Source organism: Crocodylus porosus, unplaced genomic scaffold (assembly GCF_001723895.1).
Source record: "Crocodylus porosus isolate Cpor-Errol unplaced genomic scaffold, CroPor_comp1, whole genome shotgun sequence".
Lineage (NCBI taxonomy): Eukaryota > Metazoa > Chordata > Crocodylia > Crocodylidae > Crocodylus > Crocodylus porosus.
Window position 1 is genome coordinate 16,092,562 of NW_017728926.1, and position 14,161 is coordinate 16,106,722.

General features: G+C 39.9%; 1 protein-coding gene across 4 annotated transcripts in view; it reads right to left on the reverse strand.

Annotated features, from left to right (window-relative positions):
* TTLL10 (tubulin tyrosine ligase like 10) overlaps positions 1 to 14,161 on the reverse strand; it is a 153,113-nt gene that overhangs the window by 88,491 nt on the left and 50,461 nt on the right. Inside the window, exon 1 of one of the 4 annotated variants that reach the window (XM_019541598.1) lies at positions 2,209 to 2,457. The exons of the other annotated variants lie outside the window; for them this stretch is intronic. Coding sequence (XP_019397143.1) covers positions 2,209 to 2,211 — 3 coding nt within the window. The 5' untranslated portion in view covers positions 2,212 to 2,457. Of the gene's footprint in view, positions 1 to 2,208; positions 2,458 to 14,161 lie in introns of those variants that run through there. 4 annotated transcript variants of the gene reach the window in all.

The following is a 14,161-nucleotide window of genomic DNA, read 5'->3' on the forward strand; positions in this document are numbered from 1 at the left end:
AGGTGAGAATAAATTGTAGCAAAATGTTGCCCATTCCAGCTCATCTGCCCCTCAAAAGAGGCCCAAACTCTTCCTCCCAAAGCTTACATAAGGTTGCAGCGGATCTGCACTGACCTAGTCTGTTCCAGCTAAAGCAAATCTTACATTTAGGGCCTTATCCTACATTGACTTCAATGGGAACTCAGCATCTGGAGGTTAAACTAACTAGATGCACGGAATTAGTCATTAAAAAAAAAAAAAAAAGCCGTTTCCAAACATGTTTCATGTCTAAGCTGGAAAATGCTAGTGTGCCAAAGAGCTTACAGAAACGTATATATTTCTTAACTATGTTCTGCAATGCAAACAAAGTGTTCCTTATAACTTGCAGTTGTGTTAATGATTATTCATTCGCACAGTGGCTGTTGAATTTCCTTTTGAAGACTTGTAATGATTACAGCCTGCACACTGGTGTTCTACAATGGAAACTGATTTCTGTTCCAAAAGTCTATTATTGTAAGAGACAACAGGCATGAAATGGTTTCAGAGGAAGCCTGAATCCTTCTCTGGGCTCTTTCTGTAGCCATTTTACAACTAACCCATTCAAGGAATAATCCTTGCATGGTCTTGCCTAACTTGCAGACAATAGTAGCACACATGACAGGAGGGGAAAAAAATCATTTTGAGTTTCTTTCAACACAATGCTGTACCTGTTTACCGTATTTTTCCTATTATTGCAATCACAATTGGAGAGATATTCCATATAAGGAATAACAAGTATAGGGGAAATGCTAGTGTAGCTATGAGAGAAAGGAATATTGCTTATAAAAACCGTAGCAATTTTAAGTTATTTGTGTAGAGAGGTAAAGGACTGGGCACCAAGGCCTGATCTGAGTTGCACTGCTGCTGTAAATCCAAAGTAACTCTAATAAAGTTACGTGGGCTCCCATGGGTTACATGGGATTTATACTGGTGCAACAGAGATTAGAAGATATGCCTAGAATTTTATCAGACCCCTCTTAGAAGAGAGACTGCTTCATTCTTGTTGTATGCAGTCTGTCTGCTAATGGTTGTAAATTCAGTGGCAAATAATATAAACCACTCGATGCATTTATAATTACTGGATAGGCACACATAATCATTTTGTCATGCTATTTCTTTGCTTGAGCAATTACGTATGGTTTGATCTTCATTTTAACTCAATCCACCCTCCTTTAATGATATAAAAACATTTGCAGTGATTTTCCTTTGTTTAAAGAGACTGCCAGGAATTCCACTGCCTGAAAGATTGCCCTGCTTAATGTTCCCTACGAAGGGCACACCGTAATTTGAGCACTACTAGATGACTAGCACGCCATATAGTCTCCTGTTAGCCACAGCCCTACACAGACAAACTAAAAGGCAAAGACCTTCCCACTAGGTGTGGAGTATTATACACATGAATTATGGATTCCATTAACCAACTCAGCTTGGAGGAAAGGAAGTAAAATGAAAGCAGCCACCACTTTTAATGTACGCATTACTCAGGTGAAGCCTTATTCCACATGCAAGAGTAACCCTAAAGCGTTAGTTTTATTACATTAAAATTTTCACATGCATTTATTTGTATCCTATTTGCTATCTGTTCAAAAACTACGAAGATAGTTATTTCCATTTGGACCGATAACAGAATTCATTCCATACTTCCACAAAATTCTGCTTTAAGCGTGTCTCATTTAACACCCACAGAGCCCATAAAGTTATCAGTACTGACAAAGAAGACAAATAATATTGAACCAACTTTCTGCTCTGATTCTCAACGCTGCCAGTGAATTAAGCAATTCACGGCCATCGGAGGCCTAAGAGCAAGGTGAATTTTCTCGTTCCGCAAAGTATGCAGCTTAGTTAAAGTGTCCTGAACACAAATGTGGTTGTAGCAAAAAAAAAAATAAATCCTCTCCCTGAAAAGATAGCACAGCATGGCTAGGGCAGAAGCAGTCATAATCCAAGACACACAATTAAAAATTTCCAAACGGAATAAACTTACATCAGGCAAATACATTGAGGAATTAATCATTCCTCCCTTCCCCCAGCCCCCAACATGGTACCTCTTACAGGTTGGCCTATATTCAGCGGAAAGCTGGAAGAGCCCCTCCTTATTACCTAAATAAGGCAACAGAGTTGTAAAGAGAGAGGAACGAGAGAAAGAAAGGGAAGGGGGTTGCTGGAATAAGAACATGGCTGTAACCTTACCATGGTGAAAGATCAAGGCATAGACCGTAGAGCTAAAAACACACATAATCGAAAACCCCCCAAAAAATCTCTCAGTTTTCTGAGTCCTCGATAGCGCGCTTTCTCTGGGCATTCGGTACCCACGAAATATAAAACCACCCTAATGGTCGCCCAGGTTACCGACTTCATTTAGTTAATCATCACCATTATTACCAATCCTCAGGCCTTGAGAAAAAAGGAAAGAATGACTGGAGAGAAGCAGAAAACAAGGAACTTTATACCAACCCCTCCCTTCCCCCCACTTTTATTTTAGTAATTAGCTACTGTACCTGCAGTACCTTTATTTTCTCCTCCCTCCTCCACTCCCTCACCTTTCCCTGTGCCCGCCTTTCTCAAATACAGAGTCAGGCAAAGTTCCACCAGCTTTAAAACAATCAGGTATCAATTATCTCTCCAACTGGGAATGCGGAGACTCCAGTTTGTACCCAGGTAGCTGCAGCTTTGGAAAGGAATGTTTCCTTAGCATGAAAAACTAACTTGTTAGTTAACCTGTGTGGTTGAGCCTTAATCAATAGGCAGGGACTATGAAAAGAACAAAGCATGTGAAACTTAAGCCTTTATCTTTGCACTCCATCAGATAAGCTATACCTGGAGTCTAAAAGGACAGGCAGGCTTGTTTGTAAGCTTAAAAGCTTGAATGCAAGCTATGTTTTGTTTCTAAAGTTCAGACTATTTATTGACTGTCTGGAGATTTTTTTTTTTTTTAAATCCTGGCTAAAAACCTGTGAACTGACACATCTGATTCTAGCGATAACACCATTAGAAAAAAAATCTAATTAAAGCAAAATGTGTATCCCAACTGTAATACGTAATTTCCTCAGGCCACATCCACCTGCCCAAAATATGTTAAGAACACTCTAATGAACTGGTTTTGCAAACAAAAATCAAACAAATTAACATCTGATTGCATCCATATTTTATGCCCAATTTGCATTTTTTGTAATTTTAAAACTCATTATGTGCCTTTGGATAAGAAACACTGTAAATTATCACTCCAGTGCCCTTTCTTCGTTTTCCTTTTTTTTTTTTTTTGCTCTAAGGACATGGGAGGGGGGAGAGGAGGACCACCAGGATAGAAACCTCCAAAGGAAATGGAAATCTAAGAAAAGTTTCGAGTGCAAATTGACTTCTTTTTTTGAAATAATACTGAAGCAATCTGCAAACACTTCACTAGCATGTTGCATGTAATAATTAAAGCATATTTTAATTTATAATTTAATTCATTTTAGTCTCTTGCTGAAGCAGCAGCAATCAGCACTTTCCCCCCACTTTTTAAGATATGAAAACTCTCTTCTTCATCTTTATATAACCTTCACTTGTATAAATGAAGTGCTCTCATCAGAACAAATTTTGCTTTCACTTATAAGCTGATCATTTAAAGTCGGTGAATTTGAGACGATCAAATGTCTTCCTAGCCTTGGTGGGATGACCATCACAATCAGGGTTGTGCGGTTTAACCACGCACAAATTTCTGCTCTACCTAAAAGCTAGAATAATATAATTATGTCTATACTTTCGGGTCTGAATTTCAGAGCTCTGCATCAGATATAATTGTCATTAACTGTAAGGGAAAATCAGATTATTGGAGATTTTTTTTCCCCTTCCAAAATGAGATTTTAAAAGTTTTTTTCTTTTTTTGATCTAGAAAAAATCTTGCAAACTTACTTTATTCATGTGAGTAGCCCCATCAAAGTCAGTAGGCTTGGTCAAGAAGGGAAAGTCAAGCAAAAGTATTTGCAAGGTCTGAGCCTTTTATTAAATGATTTTTTCCCAGTCTCTTTCTCTCATTCTGAAGGGGTCGATTTTTTACAGTGGAGTTCCTAAAATTATCTGCATAAATCTGAATTTTAGCCACTTACTTGTTTTGGAGACCTAAATGCTGATTTAGGATAACATTGTCAAAAGCATCTAAGCGAGTTAGGAGCCCAGATTCCAAGGGACTTGCATTTATGAGCTTTCAGTTTGGCATTTTAGAAAAGTCTTGCTGAATTTCAAACAAAAATATATCAAATCTATCAAAAATTTGAGAAGATTTAGATGATCCATCAATTTACAAATAAAAATTTGCATACCGTTTCAAATTAAAATGAAGCGACCAAGAAGCACGTTTATTTAATTTATGAATGACTATTTCTATGTAGATACTGGTGGAAATAATTGTTTCCCCCCAAAATATCTATATTAAGTGCGGGATCCAAATGTGCACAAATTTGTCTTGTATTAAAGAGAAGTCCAAAGTGGTTCTTCCTTTACAATATATCATTCAGCTGGACTTAGAAATGCCTCCGGTTGCGAGAGGAAAATGTTGGTGCAATTTAATCAGCTGGACTCACTGAACTTGAGGAGGAAAAAAAATACTTATAAAATTGCCCAGATTTGTTCTTTTCAGGACAACAGTTTTCAGAGAGAAGCTGTGAAGCCCCTTGCTGAAATCAAAGGGAGAGAGTGTTTAAATCAGGCCAGCTTCTGGCGCTGTGTTTCTACAAAAGGTTAAACCCTTTGAAAAGGTTTCTGCCTAGCTTTGTACAATGAAGGAACCTTCTAGAAGGCCATTTTCCAAAGGGGTGGAGGAAAAGCCTGAGCAAACATTTTCCTCCTACTCACCAGTGTCCACAAACCTGGACTAACCACCTCTTCATGAGTCTGGAAAAATGAGAAAAGTCCTTCTCACTTGCAAAAAACACACATCTCTCTCACCGAATTTTTTTGTGACGACCACTTCATCCAACAGCTATTGGGCCAATGCGAACACAAAACGGGACTGTTGGGATGCTGTTGTTTCAATGACTCTCCGGTTTGGGCCCCAACAAAGCCGCTTGGACCTCCCATCCCATTTTGATCCGGAGACGAGCTTTAGACTTTAAACTCAGGCAGCTAATTTTGCTTGCCTTACATGTCTCTCGAGTCTAACTAGACAGCACAAGTCAAGACAAGTCTGAGTTGGCACAGGCACCCCACTTTAACGAGAGCAAACTAGCACACGATTGGAAAGAAACAGAAAGACTCAATTACGCTCACTTTGTCATATACAAAAAAAGTCCTGGGAAAGGAAAGAATAACCAAGGGAACCCAAAATGGCTCCTTCAGCTAAAAGTGTGGCTTCTGAACGGATGACTACCTCCATTTCACTTGAGCAAAAATGGTAAGAAATGGAAAATTCAACCCCATTCCATCCATCACCTATGCAACCCTTTGTGCGTTCATGTCAATTAATAAAAAAAAATTAAAATAATTATTTGTACGTCTAAAGCTGAGGTGCTACGGTTCTTTGCAACACTGTTACAACACGTTTTAAAAGACCACTTAGCCCTCCATAATTTAAAACCAACTGAAGCACTGAAATAGATAAAAATAAATTGAGCGGGGGAGCCCATAGCAGAAGCATATCTGAGATACAGCAATAGCTACCAATACAAGGGTTGTCTTGTTTGCATCTTTCTGGTTCCTCATCTCTCAACCAAAGTTTGCTTGTCCCCTTTCATTCCATACCAATCACTGCATTTCACTCGCAATCACTTTTCTAAAATGCGTCTCTTTTCAAAGCTCCCCATAACTTCTCAGTGAAACTGGCTTTTTTCTCATTGGCTCCCTCCTATTGAATTTCTTGCTTCTGCTTTCACCTGCCCTAACTGGTTTGGCTAGTTGTAAAATGAACGTTTGAATTCATGTGCCTTTGTACCCTTCCCCCACAACTCTGAAAAGACAAAACCTGATACTGTTTAACAAAACCCCTTTCAGACTACCTGGAAAAAGAGGAAAGTCAGACAGACTCCTAAAGGAAACAACCCATTGGAAGGAGAATTTTGATGTACACAGTTGCAAAATCATACGTAGTGCTAGTCTGATCTGTTTACCCAACAATACCTGGATACTATGGCATACAGGATTATGAAAACACATACATTTAAGTAACTTCAGTACTGGAAGCACAGTAACCTTTTGCCAAACCAAGATCATCAACCTTCAAGTGGGTAACAAAAAGGGCGTAACGATCATCAGGCAAGTACGCAAGGAGTTTTGTCTTCGGGTCGTTCCGTGTCTTGGCAAAGACGATCTTGGAGTGAGCGGCTTTCTCGGCATGACGCTTACGAAATGAACTAAAAGCAAAAATAACCAAAAATCAACTGGATATGAGAAAGTAAAACACTTCTACCTTTTTTAAAAAAATAAAAAAGAGAAAAAGAAAACTGAACGCTAAAAAAATATGGAAAGCAAAGATTCAAAACGTGGAGGGTTGTCTTCACAGCCCAGAGCGATGTTGCTTGTTTAAGCTGGAATTGAGAAGAGACAGAGAATGTCTAAGAGCTCGGCTTACATGTAGTTCTTCACCCCTCCCTGTGCAGGTGCATTCTTTACATCTGACCAATCTCCTTGCCCCTAGCCATTAACAGGTGTGTCCTGAAGTTTTGGGATAGGCCAGAAGTGAAACTGCCTCGTGATGCAGGCACGCTTTTCATGAGAAGGGACTCTCAATGGGCATTGTAGTCTCCCCGCCTCTACTGCTGGCTTAGGAAAGAACAAAGTCTTTAAGATGTGCAGATCCAGGTTCTTCATATTGTACAAATTTAGTCAAATTCTGCCCGTTTGCCCTGCAAGTTTGCTTAAAAATATAGACCAACTGATGGCCAAGGTTTTATGACAATCTTCAGACAAACAATACTGCTAGGAAGTCATTTCTATCCTCCCACTGTCATGAATACCAAATGCCAGCGAATGGGATATTTATAGAGCCAAAGGAGTGTTGTACTACATTAAGCCAGTGGAAGTATGATACCTATTGGACAAGCTGTTGGCTGTTGGTATTTAGTAAGAACTATTCTAATTGATCTCAACTGATGTAGGCCCTTTCCAACTATCCAACATACCCATGTTTGCTGCATGCCTATCTCAAAGAATTCCCACTAATATATCTTGCATATAGACAGGGAATCTTAGGAAGAAGCAGAGATACAGTGACTTGCCAAAGTCAGACCAAAAGTCAGAAACTTGTTGGTAGACCTAAGCAGAGAAGATTGATTTTCGAAGGCATGAACAGAAGTTGGATACTCATCAACTCCCACTTAGTTTTAGCAGGTCTTCAGCCAAAACTCCTTAGAAAATCTCAGGGAAAACTGTCTAGAATAATAAGTCATCACTCTCTTTTTGAAAAAAGGAAATGCTCTTCATTCCATATTTCGGTAGGATTAGGGCTATCAAGCTTCAACACAGCCTATAGACCTTTGTGACTTTTAGTCCTAATTACTCAGGTGCTGTTGAAAAATTCTATTCCTAGTGGGCACATCTACACACTCACTCATTAAAGCACTGTAGTTACTGTGCATTAAGTTAAGTACCTGTGGGTGCCTGTAGACATACAGGGAGGTTGCTCCAACACACTGCAATTACAGTGCATCAGAGCAAACTCGATTAATCAAATCTGCTGAAGTGTGATAATTACTGCGCTCCAGCCAGCCTCTGCGTCTCGAGTATCAGCGTTCCCACTTTAAAATGGCGTCAGGGGCACTTTAACTAAAGCTCGTTCATCAAACTTTAGTTAAAGCACCCCTGCCACCAGTCTGAAGTGCAGAGATGCTGGTACATGAGATGCTGTGGGTGCTTTAGAACGGCTCTTGGAGCTGCTCGAATTAAAGTACTCCCCCCCCATCCATGGAGCATGTGTAAAAATGCCCTATATTACTAGGTACTAAATTAATGCGCAGTAAGTGGCACTATAGAATAGTAGCACTGGCGCACACTTCTTAAGTGATATTAATGCGCAGTAGACTAATACTACTGCACATTAGCATATTAGCACAGCTTTTGCCATGACATGCTAATACGCAATAAAGTTAGTCTACTGTGTATTTTAGCGTCTTGTGTAGACATGTCTGGCCATTACAACACAGGTTTTTTTTATTGCTATATCCATACATCATGGTTCTCGTTCCTGTGGACTGTGCACTAAGTTAGTGACTAACGGCTGAGTGACCTTTTGAAAAATATGGACAGTGTTTACTCGGAAACAACTGGTGTGGGAGTGCCCAAGCAGGGATGAATCTCAATTCTATTGCATAAATAAAAATGGGCAAAATAGCAGCACAAAACATGAAGCAATAGCAAAACAAAAGATAGAGGTTGTGGCTTTTTAAAATCTAATCTTGGGGGCCATTTCAAGGAATTTATTTATTTATGTTGACAATTTAGCTAAAAAAAAAGAGAAAGAAAACGATAAATCAAATGTTTACTTCTTGTTATGAAGGAAACGTGATTGTTTCCCATGGAAGAAGTGGTTAATGAAATGACAAATTATCAAGCTAATTAGTCCAACTGGCAGAAAAACTCCCCTAAGACACAACTTATGCACAGAACTTACTCAGGCAGAAACCTTGGAAACCTTTAATTGCAGAAGACTGATTTCTCTAGCCAGCGTATTATACAGCTTGCAGCTTAGTGATCATATCAGCCTCTGGCTGTTGTATCTCAGCAAATCAGGTTTGCATTTCTTTTCTGCCAGGCACATAAGCTGGAATCTATGTAATACATTTCACCTGACCCAAGCCCAATCCTACCAAGCCCAATCAACTGAGGCCTGAAATATCTGCACATGACTGTATATGCAGTAACATAGTTTACAGGTGCAAGTTTGCGGAGAGGAGCTCTTAAATACATTATTTCTACTTGTGAGAGCAAAAAGATAGCTACCTTTCTGAATGCGTAATTCCAACAGTACATGTGCCACCAAAGAACTTGGACATTTCTGGGACTTGGGTTAGTAGCTGAAGTCTGTACTATGACTGCATCTTGACCTCTATTTATACCTGAGCTAGCCTGAATAATGCTAGGTTGGGTAAGTCTACACATTTTTGCATTCACGCCTTCGATCACAGTGCAGATATATCCAAAATCTGATTGTCCAAGTGGCTTGGCTAAAGGACAGCAGTCAAGCAATGGTATTTATTTAGTATTAGGCCAGAGCAGGGGCCTGATGCCAAACCACGAGTATAGCAATCTTGCTCTCTGGTGTCTCTAAGGCACCCATCATTAGATTATCTGTGTGATTACTCAAAACATTCAAATAGACTTACTGGAGACAATCACACCTGTTGACAACACCAAGGAGTTGTATTTCTCCCCTTTTTAGTTTCTTAATACACTGTTTCTCTTTATAATTAAGTAATGGTCTTACACTCTGTCAACTAACCTCTCCACCTACTAAAGCATTTGTTAGCTTACTTTTTTAGGAAAATGACAGTAATTAAAGCCTGAGATCTGTCCAGATTAATTCTCAGGCGCGTCTACATGAGACACTAGGCTGCTGTAGCAATGAGCTATGTCACTGTAGCTTATTGCTACGATGACATAGTGTTGGCGAGCACAAACTGTGATGCCACCACTACTGTGGAGTAGCATTGGAAACAACCCATGCACAAGCTGCGGAAACAGGCCAGCACAGGTGTAAATGTGCCCAGCAGAGATTAATCCTGTTCCCAACACACAACTACAGTTATGTGGGCTGCATACAAGTCCAACTACTGTCTCTGTGTGAATGACATAAGCTACTTGCCTTCACATTCAAAGTCCTCAAGGTCCTCAGAAACCTATGCCACCTCCATGCAAATTATCTTACTAAATGATACAAATTATTGTGTCTTTGGGGCCTTCTGCTGCTGCATAGAATGAGCAGGATGAGTGCATGATAGTAAGGGGCAATAGGATTTATCTTAAAAATGATAATCAAGCCAGAACATTTCATGGGACACACCAAATCTCATAGGCATGGAGACTCAGATCTTCAGAGCTGCCTCAGCCCAACCTTTGAATTTGTGCATGCAAAAACTGCCAACACAGGTTTAAAAATATGCATGTAAAATGTGGCCCACAAGGGCTGCTCTTTAAATCTGTATGCCGAATGCACAGTTGAAATCGTGTCAGCATCCCACTTCATTTCTGAATCCCATGTATAATTTTCAAAGTGGCTGAGTCTGTAAGTAGAGCATCCCAGCATCACAGTGCTTTGTGGAAAGCACTGGAGGATCAGGTACAGCACAGATTCCAGCAGGTGTGCGGAGAAAACACATTTTAAGCTGCGCTTAGCATGTGTACTTCAGACAAGACCAGCAGTGTTTAAAACTGTGTTAGCAGGCCATGAGCAACCTTAGATGTTTAGAACCAATTGAATTAAAAGTTTAGCTGCCATGTCTGCTATAAATGCATTTCATTTTCCTAATCTAGACAGGCTCTGGGGAACTTAAATCACAATTAAAATAACATACATGGACTTGAACCTTCATTGAATAGAGTTGGAATGATTTCTCTTGCCCAGACCCATTGCAAAAAGGCCTTCAGTGAAGTACAGTAATAGAAGAAATATATTTTACAAGTTCTAGATGCTAGAATCCTGTGGGATAACATACTCAAACTGGTAGTGAGATGCTGAACTACTGCAAATCAACTTAGCATGAGTGATGTGAGTACTGGATCTGGACAGTGTTTGAATTTGTTATACACAAATGTGCACTGGAATCTAATTAGTGTCTGAGGGGGTAAGAGGGCAAGGTTTGCTAATACATTATTGGTTCTCAAACTGTACTAGGTAAAAGAAACCTGCTCCTGTGAAACCTTTAAGTCCACAAATTCATTACAGATCATAACAACAGAGATACAGTTCTAATGAGAACAGGTCACTCTATAGACATTCATGTTATCACTTCAGTTACGTGCCCTACATTAATTTACTATTGCATTATAGTGGTACTAGGGCCACTAGGGTGAATCAATTAGGAGAGAACTGACTTAGTCTCACAATGGCAAGATAGGATAATTATTTATCTCCTTTGGAAATCAGTTATGACATTAATATAAATCGATTTTTGTTTTTCCACCACTCTTAACTTATCAACCAGAAATTGTCTTCAGACTTCGTGTGCAATCAAATGATTCCTGTTTTTTAACAAACTGTATTTACACATGCCAAACAGAAAATTTCTCTGTGATGTTGATCCCACTTATTTGCTGATTAAAGTTCTGCATTTAAGTCATTTGTTTCTCAAAAGATGAAAATGTATCTGCAAACCACAATACATTCAGTGAACAGAGGTCCTGATCGGAAACTGCACGTAGCTACTGATGAGATTTCTAACTAAAATGTCCCTTAGAAATGTCTAACAACTTCCCTAAGAACTGGACTTGCAGGAAATACAGGTTTGTTAATAAAAGAATTGGCCATGTGAAATCATTCTGACAGAAGCTGCCATTGATCTTGTGTAGGCTTTTTAATGATGTTCATCACCATGCAATTTGAGCAGTCTGCAAACATTCACAAATTTGGCTTCCAAGCCTCTGATTCGGGAAATAGTAGTTATGCCATTTTTTAAGCTGAGGAACTGAAGCACAGAATGACTAAGGGCCTTGCCAAAAGTCATATGGGAAATGAGTGGGAGAGCCAGGAATCCCACATCTCAGTCCAATGCTTTAACCGTCCATCCATTCTTCATCTTCTTAACCACTTGCTCCTTTCATTGTATTCAATCTAGTTTGCCAGCTAGTATATTGCATTGCTAGACATTATGTGACTTCGTTTTAAATCTTCCTTCATTGTTTTAAGCTGTAAATGGCCAATGAAGCAATTAACAGGAAATGTATTAGTGTCATTGAAGTTTACGGATGATCAGGAAATGGTTTCTGAAATGGGAAGACTAAATGGAAAAGCAAGATTCCTAATACACAGCCAAGGCATACACAGTGAAATGTGCCATGCCATGATCATAAGGATCAGATTTGGACCAACTCGGTCTAAAGTTGTCATCTCACGTGGCCAGTGACAAGTATAATAAACAAATCCTTTTGCTCTCTTTGAGGTGAGGCATGTCCTCTGGCCCTGATGATCCCGAACATCAGGCTCCTGAAAAAGTACTGTCATTCCAATCCGCTGGTTAGCCAACAGCTAGAGGAGCAGCGACCTAGCATCAGACTGAAAAGAGAAGGCCTTGGGCTCAAAATGGAGATTTAGGCGCTGTTCTAAAACTCCCAGGAACCTGTTTCAGGTTTCTTTCCTTCTTTTCCTAGTAAATATCAAGCTCAAGAGACCCTTCCTGAAACATTTGATAGAAAAAGCTGTAGATGGCATGAGCCTCAGATTTCCATTGTCCATACCCAAAGTTGTACCCCCTCACCTGAGGGAGTGTTGTGAAGATGAGACACCTAATTAGCCATTAGCTAGCTCACGCATACAGAAAGAGTTTGTACAGGTACATGCAAATTATGGATGTATTAAAACCTTGACATGCTTATGGGCATGCAGATTTAGAGCCTTTGTTAAAAACTTGCCATTATACCAGCAATAACCATCACTGAATACTGCATTGTACAAGAGGAATATTCTCACTGGGTTTTCTTTTTAGCCTCAGAAGTATGGGTTTTCCATAAAATGAACTTTGACCTATGCTGTATTGTCATATTACATTGTCTTCTAAAGACACTAGCTCTGGCTTCCATAAAACAGCCAAATATTACAATAATAAAAGCTTTATACATATAAACTTTTTGCATTGTTAACCTTAGAGGTTCCCACTGGATTTAACTTGGATACTATTACAATTGCTAGTGAAATGAATTCAGTTTTGATGTTGTTAAAAGACATTGGCTTTGTCTGTTGCATCAGAATTAAACAACAGCAGGCCAAATCCTGAAGTCTATATTCAGCCATTATTCAGGTAAAACCCTGACATCAATGAGAGTCTTTCTCCATGAATAGCATTGAGGTAAGGTCTCTGGATTCTGTCCAGTGTAATTGCCTGACTTCCAGTACAGGTGAAACACTAAGGTTAAAAATCAGTACCAAAGGAACAGTGCTCTAGGATCTTTAGAGACTCATAGAACAGGTGGCACCTTTAGCAGAATGGCTCATCTTACCCTTTCCCCAAAACACAAAGTGACATCCAGTGACATGGAAGGGCAATAGGGTGATACTTCATAGTCATCCTTCCCACTGGTTCTTTGACCTTCCTCTGAAGCAGTTTGTATTGGCCACTCTTTGGGAAAGACTACCAGGCAGGTTGGACAGCTGGTCTAGCATGATAAATCTATGCTCCTAGCCTTGGCCTACTGCAAAGAAGCACACAGCTGCCTTGATAACTTCAAGAATTTGGTCCAACTTTCTGTCTGGGACAAATTCACTGGAACTCCTTCCTACAATAACTCAGTTTTCTTTGGTCATCTCCCATCCAACCGGTGGTAAGGTATGAGATCCCAGCACAAGTTTTATGGCAGAGGTATGATACTAAGAGTAGTAAGTATGGCATCCTGTGGGCACTCTATTTGCGCATAAGGGCTTGCATACATGAACAAAGATCCTTAACACCATTAAGGCAACAGCACCCATCTGAATTTCCAGAAGAACTAAATTCTATGCTGTCAAGTGAGTCAACTAAATGGGAGATTTGTATGTAAAACCTTACTGTGTTTGTGAGAGCAAAGTTCAATTCAAGGCACCACCTGTCAGGTCAGGTATCAGAGTCACTGCACCAACTGGTTTCCGTGTCTTAACATATTAGGCAAGCAAGGGAGGAGGGGAGAGACACAATGATCTTTACAGCGTTTGGAGAGGCGCGATAACCTGGAGGGAAAGAGTACACGTAATCAAACACCCAGAGCTGCAACATGTTGCCAGCGTTGTAGCATAAGGTCACAGGTAGCTTTGGGAGCTGTTTCCTGGTTGGTCCTACAGGCTGCACGAACATCTAGTAAGAGAACAGGGAAGTTGAGCCAACATCTCGTTGCTTGAATGAGGAAAAAGGAACATTTAAATTCTGTCGACAGAAGGTGTTTGCCCACTTGCCTTCATAAATGCTGAAATAAGACTGGCAAACTCACTAGTCGGATGTGCAGTTGAGCTGTGTTCTCCTGGAGCCCAAGGTAGGGGTAAGAAGGCAAAGGC